This window comes from Anabas testudineus, chromosome 7 (assembly GCF_900324465.2).
Source record: "Anabas testudineus chromosome 7, fAnaTes1.2, whole genome shotgun sequence".
Taxonomy (NCBI): Eukaryota; Metazoa; Chordata; class Actinopteri; order Anabantiformes; family Anabantidae; genus Anabas; species Anabas testudineus.
This window is the reverse complement of record NC_046616.1, coordinates 12,104,153-12,128,622: the sequence shown is the minus strand read 5'-3', so window position 1 is coordinate 12,128,622 and position 24,470 is coordinate 12,104,153. Positions and strand designations below refer to the sequence as shown.

Genomic DNA, 24,470 nt, shown 5'->3' with positions numbered 1-24,470 from the left:
ATGCCTGTGTAAGTGATGAATTGACATATTTGTTCACAAAAACGTGAAGACTTGAAATAACTTCGTCCTTACAGTCACATGTAACCTATCTGCAGATCTAGTTTAGTTACATCTCACTTATAAACTTTATTATAAATACTGACACTGATTTTTTTCTCCGTTTTTTCCCAGTATGAGGCAGCATGTCTAGTGCACATGCCTGCAGATTGTGAACCTCGGGGTTGATTCCTGTGAATTAAACCGCTTCCTGGTTGTTTTGACCACGTTACGTACGAACAGCACGTCACGTTTCTATTGGCTGGTTTCGATGCTAATTGGTCAGAACGACCAGCTGGGAACTATTTATTCAGTGGGATGGACGGCGCTTGGCGGCATGTTCTAAACACTTGGAGGATGGACTCTATCCGTAACGGAATTATCTGCTGGTAAGGGGCACTTCACTGATCTTAAGCTGAAGAAATGAGCAGACAGTGTGGTAGTTACTGCTCTGATGACTAGAAACTAACTGCTAACGAGTCACTTTGTCACTTAGCTTGTGCCATTTTTAAATTCCGCCGTGCTGCGTTCGAATGCGGACGTTTAGTTGAAAACGCGACACGCCGTTGTAAAAAAGTGTTGCAAATAAAATATGGTTACAAATTAAAAGGGTTTTAGTTGTTTGACTTTAGGAAAATTGGTGTTTTTGAAATGCACGTGAATTAATTGATGTCCGTCGTGCTTCTTTAAAGAAGGATTCCCCGAAAGTATCCGCGTAAAGAAAGGCTGTTATCAGTAACTATATCATTTTGTTGTGCGTTTAGCGGTAACGCTTGTTTAATCCCATTCAAAGTAAAAGTGAGCTGCTATGATTTAAAATGTGCCAACGTCCAGCGTTAATTAGCAAGCGAAACTGGTTAAGGCTAAACTTTTTGCAGCCGTTGAACACCTTAATTTCCGACGGCACGTAAACGCAAACAGTTGCGCTCTCCAGGAGCTTTAGCTTTTGTCACATCAAGCTAATAAACGTACTTCACATTAAAAGATAGTTTTACTGCATGTTTTATCAGCTGCTCGTAATATTTTGTCAGCAGCGTCTGTTTTCGTAGGACGACCACCACTACTATCTTTAGCTAGCTAGCTGTGTGGGATTTATTTGTCGTTATTGTTTTTCAAATGGATGCTTCACCGTTAGCTAGTTAGCCGCTAGTTTTCCATGTGTTTGTTGAAATTCGATAGTAAAACAATTTTACTTTCCTTTTTTATTTAACAATTTAAAAACTAGCAAATTAGTTAGCATCAACTCTGCTAATTAAATGGCTGCTAACTAAGTTTAGCATTAGCTAGCTAATTAGCAGAAGCCGACCTGACTGTTTGGTGCTGATAAAATCAAGACAGATGTTTAAAACACTTATATTTATTCTGAATATATTTCCACAATCACGAGACTTTTTTTGAAACACCTGAATTATACAGTGTTTTTCTACTGAATTATTCAATTATTAGCTCAATTTATTAACTACCCAAAAAAAAATCGGAATTTCATTGAATCTTTAGAAATCTTTGTTAGAATAACTGATAAAGTAATTGTTAGTTGCTTTAAATGATAACTTGGCGTTTGAAGGTGAGAGTACCACCTTACATTCTGACTTTTGGTTGGAATTTGCTTTTAAAGACTTGTGTTGTGCCTCTAATGGTACATTAAAACTTCATCTCCTGTTTTTCAGGCGTTTTATTAATGGCACTTGCAGATTTGGTTCAAGATGTAACTATCGACACGAATGGCCAGTTGCACCATCAGCCCAAATATGTAGATACTTTCAGAAAGGTGGATGCTGGTATGGTGAACGCTGCAGGTAAGCTAGTACTCTTTACTTTCCTTGCATGTATAGGTAACTAAATCAAAAAAGAACTCCCACACATACAAATTCAATAAGCTTCTTACTATTTCCTCTACTAGGTATCTCCATGTCCTTCAACCAGGAGTTGATAGCAGTGTTGCAGGCAGAAGAAGTTCAGTGCCTGTCTCCTCCTCCAATGTGGGTCATGCCCCACCTGACCGAAGAGGGTCAGAGCCAGCTCTTCTGCAGGCTGAGCTAATGCACAGGCAGGAATGCAGCAGATCACAGTTGGTGGTCAATGTCTCGGAGCCGCCCCAAAACATCAATCGCCTGGCAGTGGATCCTGATGAACAATCACAAGGTTCTGGATGCTTTAGTAAAGGTTTTTTTTTTTTCATATTATAGAATATTCTTATCATTTAAAAAGTTTTCGATTGCATAACCCTCAATGATTTACTTTGCAGATACTGGCTCTCATTTAGGTGCCACTCAGGAATCAATCCAAAGCTCAGAAGTTGCTCAGGCATCTGCAATAAATGGAAGAAATGAGCAGGTTTGGATCTGATTTAATGCTACACATCGAGAGACTGTTGTTCTGCTCCTGTTTGACTGTACTAAACACTGCATTTAAAAATCATAGTTCATATTGTGGATTGATGTGATATTTTAGCAAAGTTCTCTCAATCCTGCATAGTGAACTGAACTAGATTTAGTTGTTTACTGATTGCAAAGTTTGTGTTCAGGAAACTTCAACTGAGACCACAGAGGATGGAGCTGCTGCTGCCGCCTCAAGCACCCTGGGGAGAGTAGAGGAAACAGAGGCTTTCCTCCAGAGTAAAAACGTGACCTGTGGCATTTGCATGGACAAGGTGTATGAAAAGACAGATCCGAGAAACCATGTTTTTGGAATCTTGCCAAACTGCAATCACTCGTTCTGTTTACAATGTATTATGACCTGGAGGAAAACAAGAGACTTGGGGCCAGATGTAGTGAAGTAGGTTCTATTAATATCTATATGAATATTTAACTGCATCTCATGATGCATTATAAAGGATTTAACTTGACATGTCTATTTAATAATTATTCAGGAGCTGCCCACAGTGCCGGGTGAAGTCTGCCTTTTACGTACCAAACAAACTTTGGGTTGAAGGACAAGAAAAGGAAAGTGTAGTGGCTGCCTTCAAAGAGAAATTCAGGTTTGTTTTTTTTGTTTTGTTTTTTGTTTTTTTGCACAGTGAAAATGACCCACTTCAAGTAACTATAAACTCAAACAGAATAAGATTTTATTAACTGAAATTAAAAAGTATGAAATGACTCAACAAATATTGACTGTATGAAATTGGAAGGTGATGTTGTGAAAATGCACACATGCAACTGAATACCCCTCCCCTTGTTCTGTTGTGTCTTCAATAGTAAGAAAAGCTGCAGCTACTACTCGCGATATAGATGCTGTCCCTTCAAAGCTGACTGCCTCTATCGACATGATAAACCTGCACGTAGCCGATCAGTTCTGGTACATGGACCGTGTGACATAAATTCACCATGACTGTGGCTTTGCATGAGCTGATGTTTACTTTTTGATTTGTTTCCCGCTTGCAGTACCCTACAGAAGATGACGATGATGATGACGACTTGGCTGATGTCTACAATGGTGTTGACCTCCTCAATTTTTTCATAGCCATGACCCTTCTCAGTGGTGAAGATGATGACGATGATGACTTCGACTTTCCCTTTTACTTAACTGAGGAATATGGTTATTGAGCCTTTCGTTGTTTTTGTCAGTGCCGGAAACCACTGAATAGAGCCTCAACTATCCATAATCGGCCTTAGGGGGACACACGGCTGTGTTTTGACCCTACTGTCCTCTTTGTATTGAAACAACTTTTGAGTAGCCATGACCAGGGATATCAGCCATGCACTGGAGTACCTAGGGTGTTCAGGTTTTTAGTCAAACTGCAGCAGCAAATATTGCCAGCCAGCAGCCACGTTTGTGAAAATACCTCGTTACAGTCTAGTAAAGAACGTGGCTCTCCACAGGTTTGCTGCCCTTGGTCTAGATGCAAGTAGCCCAAGACATTGTGGTTTATACATGGCCTTCTTTACAGATTGTAAATTTTCCCTTAATCCCTGATATTTTTAAAGTGTTATGTGGATTGTAATTTTAATTGTCTAAAGATAAAAAGTGAACTGTACTTCTTGCTAATGTCCACTCATGATGCCGTACTGGTACAATTTTCCTAGTTTTGGCAAGAACAGAATGTTATGATTTTATTTCTTTTAAACAAGTCATACTTGTACACAAAAAATAAAACATTGCTTCACATTTTCTCACTGAAAAGATTTGTCATGCTTTTTTTTTTTATTGGTGCTTTTACAGATGTACTGTGAATTGCTACAGAAGTGACTGAGATATCAGTAATGAAAGTTTTAGTACAAGTTACTGTAGGTGAAGTACAGAATGTATGGTTTGCTTTAAAACCAGTGATTGATTTGACCAACACCCATTCACACAAACAATTTAGTCACCAGTTGACTCCACTGCAGGTCTCCTGAACAGCTCGGTACCATTGACAAGCTCGACTTCCGCCACAGGTGGCGATATAGAGCACAGACGTAGTACAATTATACAAGCGAAGAAGTGACGGCACGCTGGCGGTGTTTCTGAACCAGCTTCCTGCAGAGCTGCAGCTGCAGACTGTCGACAGCCTCTCCTTCAGTCTGATGCCGCTATGTTTCTGAGCCGCTTTGACGGCCAGCTGAAGCTGCTGGTCCGGTCTCTGATGTGCGGAGCCTCCGGTGCCGACCGAGCCGTGAGCGTCTTCCACAGGCAGCACCGAGCGGACCCCGACATGTCGCTGTGTCGCTTCATACAAACACTTTGCGAGGACGAAGTAACCTGTACGGAGACTGAAGCCCGGACACTGACCGTGTGAGTACAAGTACACAGTGTCGGCAGTACAGCGTGTAAAGTTACAAGGATGAGACTTGATGTGTTGCTATAGAAACGGCTGACAAAGTGATGGAGAGTAGTACAGTTCAGTACTTCACTTAAATACAGATCAGAAGTACTTTAACTTAGTTCTACTCCACCTCCACTAAACTATCTGAATACTTTCTTTACCACTGAAACCCTGAAGTCACGCAGTCTTTTTTTTTTTTTTTTTTTTTACCAAAGCAGTTAATTATTTCAGCTGTAAGACAAACTGTTGACCATCACATTACGTCACATAGCTGCGCCTGTGCCTCACTTGTTTCTTTTTCCTCACCTATTCCAGTAAACCCTTGGTGTGCCTGTTTCCTGCATTATTCCAACAAAACCTGCTCACCTTCATCTATCTGGTCCACCCAGTTCTTCCTCAGACCTCTGTTCTCCATTTGCTAAAATGCCTCAGACAGGACCCTCATCCAAATCCCTGGGTCACCGCTATGTGTAGACAGCTGGAGAGAAGCCTGGGGGCCCACAACGAGGAGCCTCTGTACACACCACTGTGCGGCCAGAGACTCCAGGAGCTGTCACAGCGTCTGGGTGGTTTTGGTGAGCCCGGAGGATGGAAGTGCCTCAGTGGACATCCAGCAGAATCTGCATCTCAGAGTACGTCTGGTTTGTCAGAGCTGGGGACACAAAAGAAAAGGAAGAGCAGTTTTGTCACTCTGGACTCAGATGGAGAAGAAATGGTACAGCGAAGTAAACGAATGAAGATGGATGTCTGTGATAGCGAGCATGTCAATGCAGAAGAAGGCAGTGTACACGAGGAGACATCAGAGAGGTTAGAAAGAGCTGCTGAAGAATTGCAGCCAGCACCTGAGAGTCCACGTGATGCTCTGCCAGAACATATAAAGGTGAAGCTCGGGATATGTCTGTCCTGTCCACATTGCAACTTACGTTACACATTCACAGCTTTATTTGTTTTAGTATTTGATTTCTTCCAATCAAATTTGTTTGTTTATTTAGGTCTCTGTTCTTCAGATAAAGGAGTTACTGGAAAGTCAGACAGAGGTAAGTCTATCAAGCACAGGCAGCACAGGACATTCCGACATACAACAATAAATATTTTTTTATTGTGGTTTTTCAGTGGGACCAGAGCTCCACAGATGTGTTCAAAGTGCTGAATGACTGTGACCCCGCCCAAGTATGTGCACAATATGTCATTGATGACTTTTAACCCTCCCTGCATTAACATTTGTTTGGTTACTCAGTTATTTCTAAAATGTTTGTAATATTGTATTCACTCTATTTATATACATGATGGATTTAAATATTATATTAATCTATATAGATAGATATCATAATTTTAATGTATACCCAATATAACACTAATAGAGATAACAGAGTTGAGTCAGCAGCTGAACAAAAAAAGTAGACATACATTTCACTAAGGTGGTGTTGTAGGTACATTGTACAGCTGTAACTGGATGTGTAGCAGCTTCAGTACAAGAAATAAAGTGGAGAAACCAGGATAGATTCCTACCAACCAAGTTAGTGTCATGCTACAAGTTGATTCTTGCTTCTCATTCACACGTCCCTCTGTCTGTGTAGGTGGAGGTCTTGTGTAGCACGCTCAGGTTTTCTGATTTACCAGAGCACACGCTGCCTAAACTGTGCAGCAGTGTTTTGGCTCTCTCCCCTGACCTTAGCTTCAGCACAGCAGCAACACTCATCAAGAGCCTCCTGCTGGAGAAGGTACACCACTGCATATGCTGAGGATACAAATTGTGCCTCCGTGCTTGGTGCTAATGCGATATACTGGTACTACATTTGCAGGTCTTGTCCCTGTCAGAACCGGCCTCCCGATGCCTGGTCACCACAGTAACATCACTGTGTAGCCAGTATCCCAGACCAATATGCCACGCCCTTATTGGACCAGTTATAGAGGAGAAGAACATAGGTGAGGAGAAGCCTGCATTTTTTGTTATTGTTTGTCTCAGTGGGATCTGAATTAGTGGGTGGCACATGAGCAGCCCTGAACCTGTTGTGGAGTCAGTTTGCTGGTTCAAGTACACATAAAGAACACAGACAGCCTTCTATCACATCAAATTGATGTGGACTGATCAAGGACCTTTAGCTCTCCCCTTGGTCCTAACATCAATTGTTGGTGTATTTAAAACTTTGTTTTGTTGTCAGGGAATCCACAGGTCGAGCTACTGAACAGACTGATAGAAGGCTGTCTGGATTCCCACTACAGACTACTGGTGCTTGAGTAAGATAAAATCAATTTAACTGTTACATGTGAAGAGTCAGTTAGTTGTTGGTTTTACAGTCCTTTGTCATATTTGTCTTCCAGAATGACATTCAAAGTAGCGTGGAGTGAAGCCGTGCTCTCCATTACTCACAGCTTGCTAGACTCCAAGGTGAACAAAATGTTTGTTCATGGGAAAAGTTCTGCACTTAGTCATAATATCCACTGTTATTGAGATGCCTGTTCGTTTTTTTTCAGCCTGACTTGAATGAAGAACTCTTCACACAGTTCACTGAACAGCTTGTCAACCAGAGTCCTCAATTCAAAAAGTCTGTGAAGTTTGCAAAAATGATGCTAACAGTCCTCACCAAATATAGCAGTCATGTAAGCCTTTTAAAACCTATTCCAAGTGTAATGATAAAATAAAATGTCCGTTGTAATCCCTGTTAATATGTTTTGATTTGTTTTTCCAGGTGAATGCGGCACACAAACATACCTTGAATGGCTGCCTGATGTTAAATGAAACCTTCCTGAAAAAGTCTCTTCAAGCTGCATTGAAAAGAATTACACACACATGAAGTGACACTTTACTTTACTTAAAGAGCACTTACAACAGTGTATATTATTTAAAAAATGGTGCAGAAAACTTTAGTAGTAAACAGCACACTTATGTATGCCTCACAGGACAAGTTATAGTCATTGACCATACATAAACAAATCAATATAGGATGAATATTTTTTTTATATAACATGCATGTTTATATAATTATAAATACATTTGGTCGATTTCCTTGCAGATTCTGTTGTCAAGCTTTATGTCCACAGCAGTGTGTGTTAACTGTGTAATCAAACTTTTGCCTCAATAAAGAAAATCTCCATTCTCCATACTTTTGGTTTCTTTTTATTTATTTTTTCTCAGTTGTATGGTTGAAATATAAACCTCTCACATTTGTTAATGTTCAGATACGTGCGGGATGCCTTTGAGAATAGATATTTGACTCTTAACCTATTAAGCTATTGACAGCACTAGAGTTAATATGATAGGCTGGGTAAAAACGAAGCTGAGCTGGGTAAAAACAGATCTCTGAACGATGTTAAACCTTGAAAAAGTGCCTCCAATTAGTTAAACAGACCCATTACTATTCTTTTGAAGTTCTTTTAACAGCTGCAATGTAACAGCCAAAGCCAAAATTATTGAATGATTGGAAAATAAACTGATGATCTACAGATAAAAATCTAAAAATGAAATATAGCAGTTATAGTCTCAGATGTTAAACATTTTATATATATCTTATTATTTATATAACTTTTTTTCATAAAGCCTGATTCAGTGATTTGTTAATACACAATTCAGTCTCTTATACGGAGCCTCTTAAGGGTTACGGTGGGAAAATTATTGGGATCACTACTATGGGATCAGCAAAGATTAAAGATTTATTTTATTTATTATTATCTATTATCTATTATTTTATATTTTTATTATTTCTTATCGTATAATACATTTCAGTATTTTGTTGTGATAATTCAACAGACATGCCAAAGGCAGGACTCCAATTGTCAATTAAACACGCATTTTTTATGGAAAAAAAAATACTTAGATAAGAAATAACAGATTTCTGGTTATTTCAGTAAAAGATAAATTTTATAATAATAAAACAAAAGAAAAAAAAAAACGTACGTCTGCGCCGTGTTGATTACGTCATCGCGGTCGCCTTTATCTGGCGTCACTTCCCGTCGTACTTCCTTTTTCAGCGTAGCGCTACGAGAGGGACGAGCCGCTAAAATGAGGTTAGCCTCGCAGTAACCAGTAAACGGGAAAAATAAACATTTTTAACGTGTAAAGCCAGTTGTATTACACGAGTAACCTTGTTATGTTATTGTCTGTTCTGTCCTAAGTGGCAGTTAAGGTTTTTAGTGCTCTTTTACTATTGTTTTAGATGAAGCTAACTGCTACTTACCGGGCTGGTTTATCTGCCGGCGTAGAGAGTCACGTTAGTTTATTAACTAATCCACGTTCATCCACAGATTTAAAATACATCTAACGCTCTAATCCAACATCAGATGTATAAGTTAACTATTGTAGCGTATTTTAACCTCAGTATTGTCGCATCTACCACCCAATTTATTACACTTTGTCGCACTTTTACGAGACCCCTGATAAGAAGGCCTTAAACAGGATTTTCACTAATTTCAGTACTTTTAACTCCTGAAATGTGTCACCTTACAGTAAGGTCTCCAGGGATACACTGTATGAAGCTGTGAAGGAGGTCCTTCAGGGCTCTTCAACCAAGCCAAGGAAGTAAGTTGATACTAAGGAATATGTAAAGCAAATAAGCAATCGTTTAAAAAAATAACTTGCAGAATATAATGTAATGTCTGCTTTTAGGTTTGTGGAGTCTGTGGAGCTGCAGATCAGCTTGAAAAACTATGATCCCCAGAAGGACAAGCGTTTCTCCGGCACTGTCAGGTTCGACCTTTTACTGTCTCACCCAACCTTTTCCCTGTGTGCTTCAGCCCTGTCTGAGTAATCACAGTATTTTATATGGAAAAAAAAGAAGAGGCCTGATGAGGCATAAATTAGTCCAGACAGGCCAGGGGCAGACATGGAGAAGTACTCTGGGTAGTCTGACTGAGCCGACACAGCTTTGGCTGACGGCAAAGCAGACGGACCCCTACCCTGGGTCTTAAAACATGAGGGGAGGCTTTGAGTTCTTATCCTCAAGCCGACCATTTAATATTTCGGTAAAGATCTGCTGGACGCCAGCCACAGTGGTGGTATGGGTAAGATTTTTTTCTACTACACAGTAAAATTGGCAGGTTATATCTCACTCGGTGTGATTTTAAATGTAAGAGGAAATAAAATGTTGTGCAATATATTGATGTGACTATCAAGGTAATGACGACAATCACAAACGGTGGCACACTGACTTTGTAAAGTATGAATAACTTGGAGTGTTACATATGTAAAGTGACAAAAGGACTAAGATAACATTTATTTATTTTAGATAAATCTAAAATTTAATTTAATGAGTGAAAACACAGCTACTCTTTCCTGAAGAAAAATTACATCCCCCTGTTTTAGGACAGGGAAATCATTGTACAGCGCAGTAAACCAGCTGAGCTACCTGGGTTTCTAGTGAGGTTGTGTTGCTAACTGGTTTGTTAATACACAGGCTGAAGACTCTCCCAAGGCCCAAGTTCTCTGTGTGTGTCCTGGGAGACCAACAGCACTGTGATGAGGCCAAAGCTGCTGAGCTGCCACACATGGACATTGAGGCTCTCAAGAAGCTCAACAAGAACAAAAAGCTGGTCAAAAAGCTTGGTATGATGCGAATATGACTTATAAGCCACTTTATCAGTGATTTAATAAAATGGTATGGGGGGGACTGACAAGCTTCTTAATTTGTCTATTGCTGTCTTGTAGCAAAGAAATATGATGCCTTCCTGGCCTCAGAGTCTCTGATCAAGCAGATCCCTCGTATCCTGGGTCCTGGGCTGAACAAGGCTGGCAAATTCCCCTCCCTGCTCACTCACAATGAGAACTTGAATACCAAGGTGGATGAAGTCAAATCCACCATCAAATTCCAGATGAAGAAGGTATGTTCATCAGTTGTCAATATTTATTAATAGTACTGCAGTAATCATGAAGTTTGTTGTCTCTAGTGTCACATTTTTCAATAAAGGCTCAAATGCCATGCCCAACACAAAAATGTTGACTGCTGTATTTATGGGCACCAACTTTTATATTGAAAAGTGCTGATTATTGGTTTGTGTTGTAGGTGCTCTGTCTGGCTGTGGCTGTAGGACATGTGAAGATGACTGAGGATGAGCTTGTTTACAACATCCACCTCGCTGTCAACTTCCTGGTGTCTCTGCTTAAGAAGAACTGGCAGAACGTGCGTGCCCTTTACATCAAGAGCACCATGGGCAAACCCCAGCGCCTGTACTAAATCGAAGCTTTTCTACTAATAAAAATGGAGATGCTCCAAAGTTTGAATGTTCTGGGTTTTTATTTTAGTTGGTCAGGACCCAAGTAGGTAGACAAGAGAATGGTTTCCAAAAAGTTTTATTTACCCAAAAATACAGTGTATACAAAGAAAGTTCTTGTTAGTACTTTATACCAGTAACAATACCAGTATTTATGGGCCCTAAACAAAAAGCTAAAAGATGACTAAACTGAAAAAATGTACAAACTGAACTGCAACACAAGTTCTACTGTGTAAGACAAAATGACCTAACTGGTTGGTGAAATGGTAAGAGACATGACTAAAAGTACAAATGTACTAGATGCAGTTCACCAGCGTCCTTACACTTCACATAAGAAACATAAGTTCAATATTAACTATAATGAAATATAAACGGATCTCTTGGTACAGTCTGGGCCTAGTAGAAGGTAGTAAAGCCTGATGAAAGCTTCAGTCCAATCCTTTACTTGGATGACCAACAGAGTGATAACTCAAAAGAAATGAAATTAATATAAAAAGAAAAAAAAAAAACTATAGTAGTTAGTATTGATCCAACAGTCCTGGCCCAGCTGACCTACAGTATTCTGTTTGTTAGTAATTCTCCATGAATCAGGAAAGTCAAATATATGAGGTGGATTTACTGGATTTTACTCAGTGAAGGGTATGGGAACTGCAGAAGTTGGACATTTAGATCATAAACTTAGGCAACATCATTGTGTGTATTTACTGCAGGTAGAACCACAGCTACCCATGAGCCTCTGCTCTGGTCTGACTGTGGATCTCTTAATGAGATTATCTATTCTGAGTCCAGGAGGGCGACTGAGGGAGACAGACAGAGAGGAACTTGTGAGAATGTATTTGTAATTTTAGCAAAACTGACTACTATGAGGGTTTTAATAGTTTAATCTAGTTTTTACTTGCTTCACACGGTGTATGATTCCCGTGACGACAGCAGTTGATGCAGCGATGACCACAGAGGTGAGTGAAATAATCGACCAGCTGTCCTGACCTTCCTGTCCCTTTTAGATTCACTGATTCCATCAATCTGTGACAGATGTAATATTTCTGAAACCTCTTCCAGCCTGATGAGGAGACACACTGTCACAGTCTGTCCACCATGCCAGACAGCGAGGACAGTGAAGAAGGTAACAGCTAAAAATGTTCATAAAAACAAAGTGTAAAACAAGTGAGTGGAAAGTTCAATGAGATTTTATTTTTAAAACAGAAACTAGTCAAGAGGAGCGTCTAGTCACAAGCTGGAACGAGTTGTCCATCATAGAGCGTGTAGGACTCAACAGGTGCAACATTCAACTTCTTTATCTTCACCATCACAATACACGGCCCGTCCAAAGAAAACTCACACTCTACAATGTCACGTTTATTTCTCGTCCAGAGTTGCGTTCATTTTTCGCCAATATCTTGTATTGATGACGGGAGAGTCGGACCTGATGTGCAAAGTCTTCTCCAAAACATCCCAAAGATTCTCAGTGAGGTTCACTTCACCTGCCTCTCTTCTTACCCTGATGCACCCATCACTGTGGTAAATCTGGACTCATCAGATAAACATCAGCTTCTTCAATTGGACAGTTCTTAACCCAGTTTCAGTAGTTTCAACAATCTCCTTAGATGTTTTCTTTGCTTGATTCATGCCAATAATTTGACCCCTTCTCAAACAGATTAACATTTTTTCCATGACCACAGGATGCGTCTTGTGACATGGTTGTTTAAGAAATGAGAAGCTACTCACTTCATCAGTTTGGGTTAAATAACTTGTTGGCAGCTGAAAAATAATCATCCAAGCAGTAATTATCCAATGAGAGGCTCTCACCAATATGCTTAGTTAAATCCAGCTGTGGATTTTTTTCTGGACGGGCAGTGTATGTTGAGATAGTCTGATTAATCTGAATTTTCACTATCAATCCTCTGTTTTGACAGTGCAGAGATGTCAGAGAAAGATTTGGAGGTAAGGCCCCCACCTCAGATTGATGTATTACTGATTAGTAATGTGAGAGCAGCTTTCTTTTGTGTTGTGTCTTATCATTAATATTAATATTATTATTTATTCCTGACTTTCATTGTTTTTGATGAATTTCCACAATCACATAAAAGACATGTTAATACAACATGTTAGTTTCTCTTTAAGGGAAGGAATTCAGATCTGTACTTTAATCAGACAAAATCATGTCAATGTAAGAAATGTGTGGATGCATTTAAACCTCAGTGAAATAAATGACCTGAGTTTATTTCTGCTCCCAGTCGGCCTTTTCTCAGATTGCCCTGGCTTTCCGCTGTGATCAGTACACCCTGAAGCAGAGGCTGCAGGCGGAGGAGCACGCCCGCAACCTGGCTGAGGAGAACATCCAGCTGGAGCTGACCAGAGGCAGGGAGACCCTGGAGGTACAGTGTAGGACGAAGGATCTGTTGTGAGACGCTAAAGAGCATGGACACGTGTGTGTTTGTGTCTCCAGACTCTGAAGGGCCTGTGCTTGGACAGTGAGCGCAGTAAGATCCTGCAGAGGCTGCAGCTGTCTCTGGACATCCTCAGTGGAACTGTGGAGCGAATCTCCAGCACAGCTGAGGTGCTTGGAGCCGTACACCAGGTAATCAGAGACGTTACAACGTTACACTTGTTTTTTAAAAAATCCTTCTTCAAATGTTTTTACTTTTTAGGTATTAATACCAGCTTCGATCTGTTGTTAGTACTGCTCACTGTAAAATAGCATCATGTACTATTTGCACATCCTGTGCGCTGTGATGTTCTATTTTTTAGGAGGCTCGTGTGAGTCGGGCGGTGGAGCTCATGGTGGCTCATGTTGAGAATCTAAAGAGGCGGCATGACAGAAATGTAGCAGCGCTGGAAGAAGCCAAGAAGCTGATCCAGCAGCAGGAGTCCTGCAGCAACAGCAGCGATCCCAGAGCATCACCAGGTTTCTGATACTTCGTTCTGTCTTGTTTTGCTGTCGTGTGTCTATATTTGACCGGCTATTGGTTGTCATGTTGCAGACCCAGAGGACAGTGACAACAGACAGAGGAGCTCTCAGCAGGTATCCACATATGTGGCTTATTGCACCATCTAATAACTGGAGTACCAGCACTTCATCACTTTGATCTGCCTTCCTCTGCCTCTCTCTGTTCCTTCCATTAGAACAGTGGTCGTCGCAGGGTCAGTATATCGCTCATATCCAGCCAAAACCAGGTAAAGAGGTTTTCTTTAGTGAACTTTAGTGAATTGCCATCCAAAAACCAACAATGATGGTCTTTCTACTTTTAACTATAACAAGAGGAAGCAAGAGTTGAGGAAGGGGCTTCACGAAGGGTCTCCCAGTAAGAAATCCCTCCTCGCCTGTCCGTCTCCATCCCTGAGCTTTGAGCCCAGCTGCTCTGCCTTGACCAGAGACGACAGCTACTCAGTGGACGACAGGTCAAATAGAGACTCAGAGTTTAGGTTATAGATTAGGCCATGTAAAGTTCAGTGTATATCACCTGATTTCTTTTTTTTTTTGTTAGGACACTTGATCCAGATGAAACTCCATTAGAGGCTTTAGCTGTGCAGCTTCCTACAGACACCTCTCCAACAAACCGCAACTCAGAGTGGCCCCCACCCAAACAACTGGGCTCCGTAAAGACACAAAACAGGAAGTATGGCTTCAAATCACTGTTAATGAACTAATGGAAATAGACGAGTCCACACCTGCAGCTCACCTCCTTGATATGTCATGTAACAGAGAATCACAGCCACTGTTAATGTTGTTTATCCATCTTCTTTTTTTTTTTTACAGTTCCCTTCTGGACACTTTGCAACGCAGACACAAGGCTAAATCTGTGTTATCAAAGAAAAAGGCAGACAAAGATAAAAGCGATATCTACCAACGGGTCTCTGTGAACACGTAAGTTGTTCCATCTGTTAGAGCTTTGCTGAATGTGCTGATGAGTTTCTCTGGGCAAATGCTTACAGTCCGCTTTCTTCAGGCATGGATCTTCAAGGAGACCACGTCCTCTGGTTCACTGGCTGTATCGCTGTCGCTGGGCGCTCCTCTGCATGTACCTGTTTGTACTTTTTGCCGTGGTAACACTGACCTACTATTTGACAACTTGAGAGCCATGATCTAGTTTGACTGTACTGTGAACATCATAAAACATCTTCAGTTGCTCATTTATGTGTTTTTTTCTATCTTTACACTTAAAATAGAAATGTCACAAAGATAACTTTCACTCACATTTTTTATTACAAATATACAAAAAAATATAAAAACTGATACAATCACTTGGTTAGTAATGAAATACCATACTGTAGTGAAACAATCAAACCACCGTTAAAGGCATCAGTGATTTATTAATCATTATTAATTAAGAGTTAAGCAAACGTTACGGTTGATGTCATGTTAGATGTTAAATTTTTACTATAAATAGTACTTATAGTACTATTACTATATAAAAAAGAGCAAGGCATTTTCAAAGATGTATCAGCATTTTCATAATAAGCCTCTGTTGCAAGGGGAAAGCTTTAAATAATAGATAAATATAGTATAATGTTGAAATTATATTAGAAATGGGAAAACTTATTTGCAAACGACTGTTGGTGAATTTTATGTGCAAAATGTGTGCCAGCCACAAAGAAACACAGCATGTTTGTGATCCATTTGACATGTTTAGAAAATTGCATAAACCTCAATTCACATCAGAATTTCAGCTATTTGTTTTTAGTAATATCCTTTAGAAACAATATAAAATAAATAAAACTGGTATATAACCTTACATTAAGTTTTAAATTAAAAGAGAGAGAGAGAGAGAAATGTGCTCATTGGAATACCGATAGGTCCACGTCTTTTGCATCATGTCAGCATACAATCTCACAGAGAGTCCAAAGACTTAATAAATACAGAGATAAATAGAAAGACGTGGAATACATTCTACTCTACATACTGCAGAGGAGTTGAGGTTTCAGCTAAACCTGGCTCACAATTTCAGCATCCTCTGCAACAAACCACTGCAGCGGCGTCCCATCTGCAGCTCTCTGGAGAATCACGTTTCCAGCACCCTGCAAAAAAAAAATCCAGTGAAATACACTTTATATGTATTATTAAAACTCTAAGACAGATTTATTTACTCCTGTCTCACTCATAATTTTACACAGCAACCTGTTTGTGGCTTACTGCATCGTGTTGTTGGATCCTTTTTACTACTGACCTGTTTAAATGGAGGCAGATGAGGTGAAGTGGGACTCATCACACTCAGGGAGCTCTGCTGCTCCACACAGCTTGGCCTTAACTTCTGCAGCTGGTTCCTCTGGTGCCAGGACTTCAGCTCCTCTGACACGATCTCTCTGGGCATCAGCCAGATGGCATGGTTTGGGTACTCCTTCAATGAGGGTGTTCGCACCAGCCTGGTGTAAGGCGGAGGTGGCTTTAGGATTCTTCTTGGGGCAAATGCTCCCCCCTGTTGGTTTCTTTGCTCAGGGGTCTGTACTACAGAAGGGGAAGACATGAAGCCCTTTCCCAAGTCTTGAGGGGAAAGGGGGCCATCTTCTGGCATGGCCTTGATGTGGGTGGGGTTGGGCTGAGAGTGGCTGGTGTTCTTGTGTGAACCAGAGAAGTTGGAGAGTCCTTTCTCCTGTGCTCCAAAGTGGAATCCATAAGGCGGCGGGCAGGGCTTTGGGATCTCAGTGGGTCTGTCCCTGCCAGGGGCGCTGATGTAGGAAGAGGATGAGTGCTCCGAGCTGCTGTCCTCAGAGCTGGACTGGTATGGGCGCAGGGGAGAATACTCTGGCGAACGCACCATGAAGTCAGCCACACAGCGCCGCTGCGGCAGTCTGGCTCGGCCTCGACTGTTCTCTGAGCTGAGGCGCTCCATGTCAGTCGACAGTTTACTTTTAGGAAGTCTGAGGAGAAATATCACGTAACAATATAAAACCATAGCACATGTTGTTGTAGAACATTACTCAGCTGATGTATCTGCCATGATTTCTCAGTGTACCTGAAGGACTGGGAGTACTGTCGGCGTATGTGCAGCTCGGGGGTGGAGGGGGCACTGGTGGAGTGGTTGTGACGCAGAGTTGAGTTCTTGACAAACTGAGTGAGAGGAATCCTGCTGCTCTCTGCACACACCTGAGTTCCTGCAGGACTACTGCACAAAAACGAAACGACAACATGAGACACAAGTAATGTTTGGCTTATTCCTACTGTGCGCTCTCAAAAAGCGAGTTAGTGGCAGGATTTATTTATTCTAATGCTAAAATTTTACTTTGCCCAATACTGTTGTGCTTCCAGCCAGTTGTTAAGAGACGCCTACCTGGACCTGCTGGTGCAAGTGGACTGAGGTTTTGTGGCCTTGTGATAAGGTTGGTCTAAATTGGATTCTCTCCATGGGGAGTTCTGAATTGGAGAGGACTCATACTCCACACCGAGCTGGCCTGATGACTGCTGCGTCTTGGCTGACAGCTGGATGGGATCCGAATATGAAGTGCCTAACACTGGCGGAGAGAGGGGGCCAGTCGAGTCCACATCTGTGGGTCAGAGAGAACAAATATGAGGACTGTGAAATATGGTTTTGTTTCATTTGCGAAAAAGTTGTTTATTAAAATTGTTTATTTTGACTTTCTATTCAACAGCAGCATGTTAAAGAATAAAGTGGCAAGAAAAAGTATGTGAAACCTCTGAAATGTCATGGTTTATTTCATGATTGATTTGTCGTAAAGTGTGATCTGCTCTTCATCTATGTCAAGAGTTTTAAGAAGTGAGTACTTGTTAGACCACTGGTTACATGCAACCCCACAACTCTCTGGAGTGAAAAGTGATCATAATCCTATACTGTATTTACTTACCATCATCCAGAGCCACCACATCAGACAGGGAGCTATCATCAGACATGCACAGATCTGCACACACAAAACAAACATTTTAGATGCGTTCATCAAACCCACTTTGATCATGAGTGCAGCTCACAGTTTGGCCTGTAGGCAGCAGCACAGTCACTGACCTTTGTTTTGACTGTTTGTGATGCTGATGCATGGTGAGTTACACTCGCTCTTGATCCTTTGCTGTAACACGGCCTCCTGAAGATTTTTTACTTTCTTCTCCTCCCTCTTGCACTGCTGTAGGCGGCTCTTCTTCTGCGGTTTACTGAGGTTCTCTTCCAAGGAGAGTTTGCGGGCCGCCTCATAAATCTGGAGCTGGAGAGCCAAGTCAGTTTCCAGTGCTTGCAGCTCTGAATCCTGTGACAGACACAAGTTCTGAATAGGGAGTCTCTTTTGCTCATTTCCTCAAACACTGAACACTATTTGTGTTGTGACCTGTACCTGTTTATCCAGATGGATCAGGCCTTCATCCAGCTTGAAGGAAGCTCCAATCCTCCTTCTGATCTGAGGTGGCTTCTCATCAGGCATCAGAGGATAGTCTGAGGGCAGTGTACCAGTTAGCTCCTGTGAATTGATAATAAAACTGTTAAAACACATAATTCAAACACCAAAATATATAATGTTTGTAAGAATCAATGCACAAAATAATATAGAAGATTACTTACTGCCTCCCTGATGCACAGCTTCCTGAGCTCCAGCAGACAGAGCTCCAGACGCTCCTCCAGAGACTGGTGCTTCAGCTTCAGGGCTCTGGTGTGGGTGGTCAGGTCCTTCACCGGGGACGTGGGACTGTCTGGACCTGCAGTGATAACATAGGCGAGCAGATCAAGTTCTACTCAGCAGCATACATCATCAGCCATAACAATAAATACCTAATACAACCTGAAAAAGTATTAAACCCACTACCTTTTAAAAAAAATAAACTGTTAATTAAATGTTAAATGTTTGTTAGTTTGATTTTCTTCCTCAATCCTCATCACCAATGTTTTGGTTATAGTACCCAGTTCTGTTTAATTAGCAGTATCACTGTGTTTTGATATGTATTCTGAAGACCTAATCTGTGTGTAAAGTACATGCAGATCAGATGCTATTTTGTGGTATTGATCATTTATAGCACATTTCTTTAATAATGTTGTTACCAGAGTGTAAGATAATCCCGCTGTCATTGTCACTGATGTCCTCTTTACTCTCGATGGCCGTCATCTTGATGATCTGCTCTCAAGTTTTGAAATACCTGATGAAATGGGAAGATTTTGTTGAGACTAGTAAATTAGATTGATCACTTAGAAAGAAGACTTAAGATCCTCCTGTAGTTCTTCTGCCACATGGCTTCATTCATGCTCACGCCTGCTGCTTTACTTAACAAAAGTGAATGACTGGCGAGTGTCCTTTCACACACTTATCCATGCAATTCTCCATCTCCCCCCTCCTCCACCTCTTTCTTCTTGCTGTATCACAAAAGAGTCAGACCCCCACAGTTGACTCGGCACATGTGCAGGGGTTAATCCGAATCGTGGTGCCATGGTGACGGGTCATGGTGTGGCTTGCTAGGGGAGCGTGTCACTATGAGGCGTGTCAGAGGGCGTTTTAAAGAGCTCAGGCCCAGAAAAATAAAGCAGATGGCAGTGAGAATTACCCCACTCATGGGCTGCACCTGTTCCCCCCACATACTCCTCCCTCAGCTCCTATTCAACCAGTGTCTAAAAAACCCTCTGGGGGCTCAGAAGTTGAAGAATGTCTGAATGCTGGGTTTGTCCACGCAGCATCAGATCACAAGGTCCCTGCTGACTCCTGTGCAACCCTACCCATTTCACTAACACACTTTTACAAACAGGCAAGTGCAATTTATGGGTTGCTCTGCCCCATTGTTGTTTTCCACCAAACATCTGACTGACATTAAACAAAAACAACAGCAAGACGAGCAAAACAATGGCAGCAACAAATTAGAGGTAACTCTGGGATAAGTCGAGGCTTTTAAAATCAGACCTGCAGATTTGTTAGTGGCTGTTGCTTCAGGACAAGAGAGAACCTTCAAGATAATACTGCTTTTATTTTCCTCACTTTTTAGGTCAAATACTGTTTTCTGGATCTCACATGTGTGTCATTACACTTCCTTGAAAAGAAAAACATGATTAAAAGATGATTACAGAAATGTCATCGCTTGCTTACTTCAGCACCACACTTTTATAAAGGAGTGATAATAAACTTGATCAGCAGTTGTGATACAATCATGTAAACCAAACTCATATGAGACGTAAATTTTGTGTTATTAGTCAGAAATAAACACGTGAATGAATGTGTTGCTAAGGCTGCTGTGTATAATCCTCAGCTCCTGTCTCATCCTCTTTGTTTGGAGATTGGTATCAGGCCTTTTCCTGTAGGGACCAGGAAGACTCACAGCTCATGTGGATGAGAACCTCGGCTGTCAGGATATTATTGTGTATTCCATAGGCCTGACCCATTCAGCACAGCCACTCATGTGAACTGACGCAGCTATGAGCAGCCGGTAGCACAATGAGCCACAGCCAGGCAGCTCGAGTCAGTAAAACAACACTCACACAAAGGCTCTGTATCCACCAACCAGCCTCAATAATCTACTGTGGGTGAGATATCTGCTGACAACAGCCAGTAACCGTGACAAGGCTGCAGTGAGAGATGAGGAAAGAATCGGTTTCTACTGTGTAACGCTGGGGCCTGCTGTCGTCTCAGACACATGGCTCCACACTGCAGCAATCAAAAACTAATGATGTCAACAGGAATCCAGCCTGGTAATCAGAGTCAGGCAGGGTAATGTGGGATTTACCCACTTACACCCCATAACTCTCTGAAGACTTTCACAAGAGTCTGTGGTCGGAGGCTGAGTGAGTGGGTGGGTGAGTCCGGGTAAAATAGCAGATCTCACTAGAAGCTGCAGCTTATTGCTAAGACGCTGATGCCATTTGTCAAAGCTTTCATAAGAACCTAGAGGCGTGGGAACCATATTGTTAGAGACAGACAATAAAACAATAGTTTCCTTGATTGAGTATAAGGGGGATTGGAGGCCATTTCCTGTGGGGTTAGCTGCTGATAACATAGTGTCCACCCAGCAGACATGACTGAAGTAGTCATAACATTTTAATTCAGAGGGGTCTGTGATCTCCTCTAATCATGACTAGTTATGACTCTCTAGGAACGTGTCAGGGATATGAAATGACCATCCCCACCCATCCTCACTGCTCACTGGACTGTGACAGTGTAACATCCACGGAAGTGAGTGTTTATGGCAAGAGATCATGATGAGGAATTGCTGTCTCCCAGACTTCCCCCACCACCCTTTCCCATGAGCCTTTGGAGCTGCGATCTCCTGGATCGCCGCCACCACCGCCGTGCTCATTACCACTGTGGTCGGCCCAGGAATTACCAATGGGGACCGGCTTCGCCAGGGAACCAGTGAGGGATGCCTGAAACCAGACCGAGGCCTGTTCCAACCCTGTAATTAAGATTCTCCACTGAATGCTGATACTATGGAAGAAACCAAACGACTTTGCAGCATGCCTTATTTCAAAGTCTGATGAAAAGCCAAAATCCATTCAGCAAAATGGATCCACTCTGTACACAATGCGGGCTGCTGGAAGAGAAGTGCATCAATGTGGGGGAGCGGCAGGATAGAAAAAAATGGAGAGAAAGGGTGTTGTATTACAAAGCACGTCACTGAGTCAGATCTTTGCCTTGTGCTGAGTCTGGAAACTCCACACAGCAGCAAAATGCAGGAGGGTATAGTGAGTTCAAAATCCACAGTTATAAGAAAGCTACATTAAACACCGTCCGCCTCTTTCTTTTGTCAACATTACTTCGTTGTGCAGGGGTTATTTTCCAGCAGAGACAATGCAGGGCTAATAAGCACTGCCCTCAGTCACTGGAGGCCATATGCCAGCCAGACACAGCAGCTCTGTTGCAGCTCGACAACAGCGTAAATACAGAAGGCAAGAAGAGATGCTTCATTGTTCTGCACAGGCTGGAGGGCTGACCGGAGATCACCTTGTAACTCTGAATCATCATTTCTGAGGCCTCTGAATTGACACTTATGGTCATCACAGGCCACTGGCAGGATGTGTTTACAGCTTTTGTCTTCTTTTGAAGACAAAAGAACTGGAGGCTTCAAGTAGCACAACACTCAGGTGTTGTCTTTCGCACCACAGTAGCACAGCACGCCTGTCAACATGTGGATTGTAAATCATTGTTTATTCTGCTGCTGTGGGCACAAACAACCTCCACCAACCAGGCTGCTGCCCCAAACACATCCTACAGTGTTATTTAACTGTGAAAGCGACCCGTTCTCATTTGTGGTACAGTCCGGAGCAAGTTGTTAAACTGCAGACCCAACACAGTCTTTTACCACCACCAAAGCTGTTTTTGATTTATTTGTCATGATTGTTAGGCCTAGTAGGTGTAACATGGAGTAGTTTTACAGTTTTATACAGACAAGTATTACTGTCTGGTAAATGAAGTATGAGGATCCTTTGATCAAGTAAATACACACTTTAAAAATTAATCTATAACAAGAATGATTCCTGCATTTGCATTTGTACTATAAAGTAAAAATACAGAAGTAGCCACAAAATGTACTTAAGAGTATTAAAAGTAAATGTAGTCAGACTATATTTTATTTGTGGATTTCTGGTCCTAATCTGTTATTGTACATCTGTAGAGACTTTAGATGCAGTGAAGTAAAATGTTCAACAATTTAATGTGAACTGTAATTCTACACTATACAAATTTGAAGTACGTGTACTTTCAATTTGTGTCACTGAATACTTCATTACTTGTCAGAGAAACTCAATTATGAGTATAGATAAAAACATATCAGGTTCCAAATCACAATGATTACTTTACTTTAAGTGCTGCTCAGGTTAAAGTTGGGTAAAGTTACAAGAAATGTAAAAGGTTACTTTCACAAAAACAACATTTTGCTTTACAAGGTAATAATTCAACAACTGAGCTGCTCCCTTCCACTACATAACACATACTTTTCCTTTGATACTATGAGTACATTTTGTATATTTTCTACTCACAGTACATTTTGCAGCCAGTTTGTACTTTTGCTAATTCGGGACTTTAAACTGGAATGAAGCATTTTACACTGTGGCACTAAAAGATTTACAAAATAAATAAATAAATACCTAAACACTAGACCAAGCAAAATTGACAAAGCGTGAAAGTTTATAATAAAAAATAAATATCTTGTGGAAACGTTTCCAATAGTAAGACTCAGGTAGAAGTAGCTGACAGTTTTCTGTGCAGATCCTTTCTCTTGATGTAAAGTAAAGTGTAAAGCTGCAGAGCAGCGCTCGCACTGACCTGGGTGTGTTGTCTGCTCCTCTACAGCATCCTCCCGACCTCCCCTCACCGACTCTGCTCTGATGTGAGGCAGCAGCTCTTCGGACAGCTGCGTGGGTCAACTTCACTTTCTCAGTGAAGGGAGGGGGTCTTTAATGATTTGTGCAATCCTGTTTATCTACTGAGCAATGTATAGTTGTTTTACTTTAGAATGTCTAAAATCCTTACATTATCGCTCCCAAATTATATATTGGTCGCTGAGTTCAGTTTAAATAGGGTTACATTACCTTTTTAAGCAGTAAATCTCCCCGGCCTCGTGTGAAATGGTTCGGTCCGACGCCGCTAACTTTCCAGACACGCTCTGCGTATTGACACAGCACGCGACTCACTGAGGGGGCTTTTAATTTGAAAAGAACAAAAGCTGAGTGGACGCAGGGAGACAAGTTTGATTAAAAGAAAAACACCCAGGACAGCTGGTAAGTAAGTGCTGGTCACCTCTTTACTCCTCCACGACAGATAAATATGTTCAATTTGAGTTTTCATTTATTCTTCATGGTAACAGGCCCTATTATACTGGTGCTACTTTATTTCATTATTTAAATAAAATAAAACACATTTCTAATAGTGTTTTTAATTGTAGATCAAACTGTATATTGGAGAAAATATATCCTTATTAATTGGTTATAGTAATACGTCTGAGTTTTTGTTTTTTCCACAGATGTTTAGTTGGGTTAAACATCTTTGCTTCAGTGTTTTTTCTCATCAGTTCTTTTCCTTTTTTAAATCAATAACAACCTTATTGTCCCTAAGGGGGCAATTGATTGCCTGCAGCAATGCATGACACAGAGAAAAACAGGACCCCAGTCAAGATAAAGTTCATAAATGTAGACATGTTTGGAGTTGTTGGAGGAGCCGTATGTGTCTCTCCAGTGTTTAGATATTCTTATGTCATTGTGTGCTGCACAGACTCAAGGCACCCCGGAGCAGCAAAGCTCACAGTGCAACATACAGTGCAGTACCTGAGCGTCCTGTTTTACAATGAAGATGGTGTGTTTATTTTATTTTTTACTTTGTGAACATATAGAGCTGACATCATCATCACATCATTTGACATCATTTTTTATGTTATACATATCATTATGTCATACCCCCAGAAACATTTTGCCTTGTCAAAATGCATTATAACAAACTCCATGCTCTTTGGAAATTGGGGTATTCTCCTGTGGCGCCCACTGTCCCAAAGTAGCGTATGGTGCAACTGGACACCATTGTTTTTCCACTATTAACTTTTCCTCCATCAATTTTCCTCTTGGCTAAGGTCCCATGGAACTTAAATGTCTTA

At 41.3% G+C, this 24,470-nt stretch overlaps 4 protein-coding genes across 7 annotated transcripts; 3 read left to right on the top strand and 1 right to left on the bottom strand.

Annotated features, from left to right (window-relative positions):
- Window positions 1-118: 118 nt before the first annotated feature.
- Window positions 119-4,146, top strand: mkrn4 (makorin, ring finger protein, 4). 3 transcript variants are annotated; one of them, XM_026367911.1, is made up of 8 exons: window positions 119-425; window positions 1,704-1,832; window positions 1,937-2,178; window positions 2,282-2,370; window positions 2,561-2,811; window positions 2,906-3,013; window positions 3,231-3,330; window positions 3,417-4,146. In XM_026367911.1, exons 1-8 carry the CDS (start codon window positions 355-357, stop codon window positions 3,576-3,578), a joined length of 1,152 nt encoding a protein of 383 aa, XP_026223696.1. In that variant the 5' UTR covers window positions 119-354; the 3' UTR covers window positions 3,579-4,146. The 3 variants fall into 3 exon arrangements, with proteins under 3 accessions (XP_026223696.1, XP_026223695.1, XP_026223694.1); XM_026367910.1 differs by having other exon boundaries at window positions 1,937-2,193; XM_026367909.1 differs by having other exon boundaries at window positions 1,937-2,199.
- A 319-nt stretch (window positions 4,147-4,465) lies between these two features.
- Window positions 4,466-7,865, top strand: fance (FA complementation group E). Its single transcript, XM_026368432.1, has 10 exons — window positions 4,466-4,746; window positions 5,093-5,657; window positions 5,770-5,814; window positions 5,891-5,947; window positions 6,355-6,498; window positions 6,580-6,703; window positions 6,940-7,015; window positions 7,100-7,166; window positions 7,253-7,378; window positions 7,468-7,865. Exons 1-10 carry the CDS (start codon window positions 4,547-4,549, stop codon window positions 7,570-7,572), a joined length of 1,509 nt encoding a protein of 502 aa, XP_026224217.1. The 5' UTR covers window positions 4,466-4,546; the 3' UTR covers window positions 7,573-7,865.
- Window positions 7,866-8,712: 847 nt separating this feature from the next.
- Window positions 8,713-10,984, top strand: rpl10a (ribosomal protein L10a). Its single transcript, XM_026369047.1, has 6 exons — window positions 8,713-8,782; window positions 9,222-9,293; window positions 9,381-9,461; window positions 10,168-10,316; window positions 10,419-10,591; window positions 10,774-10,984. The coding sequence occupies exons 1-6, from the start codon at window positions 8,778-8,780 to the stop codon at window positions 10,942-10,944; spliced, it is 651 nt and encodes a 216-aa protein (XP_026224832.1). The 5' UTR covers window positions 8,713-8,777; the 3' UTR covers window positions 10,945-10,984.
- Window positions 10,985-15,162: 4,178 nt separating this feature from the next.
- Window positions 15,163-23,225, bottom strand: inavaa (innate immunity activator a). 2 transcript variants are annotated; one of them, XM_026366896.2, is made up of 10 exons: window positions 23,150-23,225; window positions 18,952-19,046; window positions 18,478-18,611; window positions 18,254-18,376; window positions 17,935-18,169; window positions 17,780-17,833; window positions 17,248-17,461; window positions 16,933-17,082; window positions 16,147-16,837; window positions 15,163-15,997 (listed from the first exon to the last, which is right to left on the bottom strand). In XM_026366896.2, the coding sequence occupies exons 2-10, from the start codon at window positions 19,013-19,015 to the stop codon at window positions 15,905-15,907; spliced, it is 1,758 nt and encodes a 585-aa protein (XP_026222681.1). In that variant the 5' UTR covers window positions 19,016-19,046; window positions 23,150-23,225; the 3' UTR covers window positions 15,163-15,904. The 2 variants fall into 2 exon arrangements, with proteins under 2 accessions (XP_026222681.1, XP_026222682.1); XM_026366897.2 differs by having other exon boundaries at window positions 16,933-17,079.
- Between the last annotated feature and the right edge of the window lie 1,245 nt (window positions 23,226-24,470).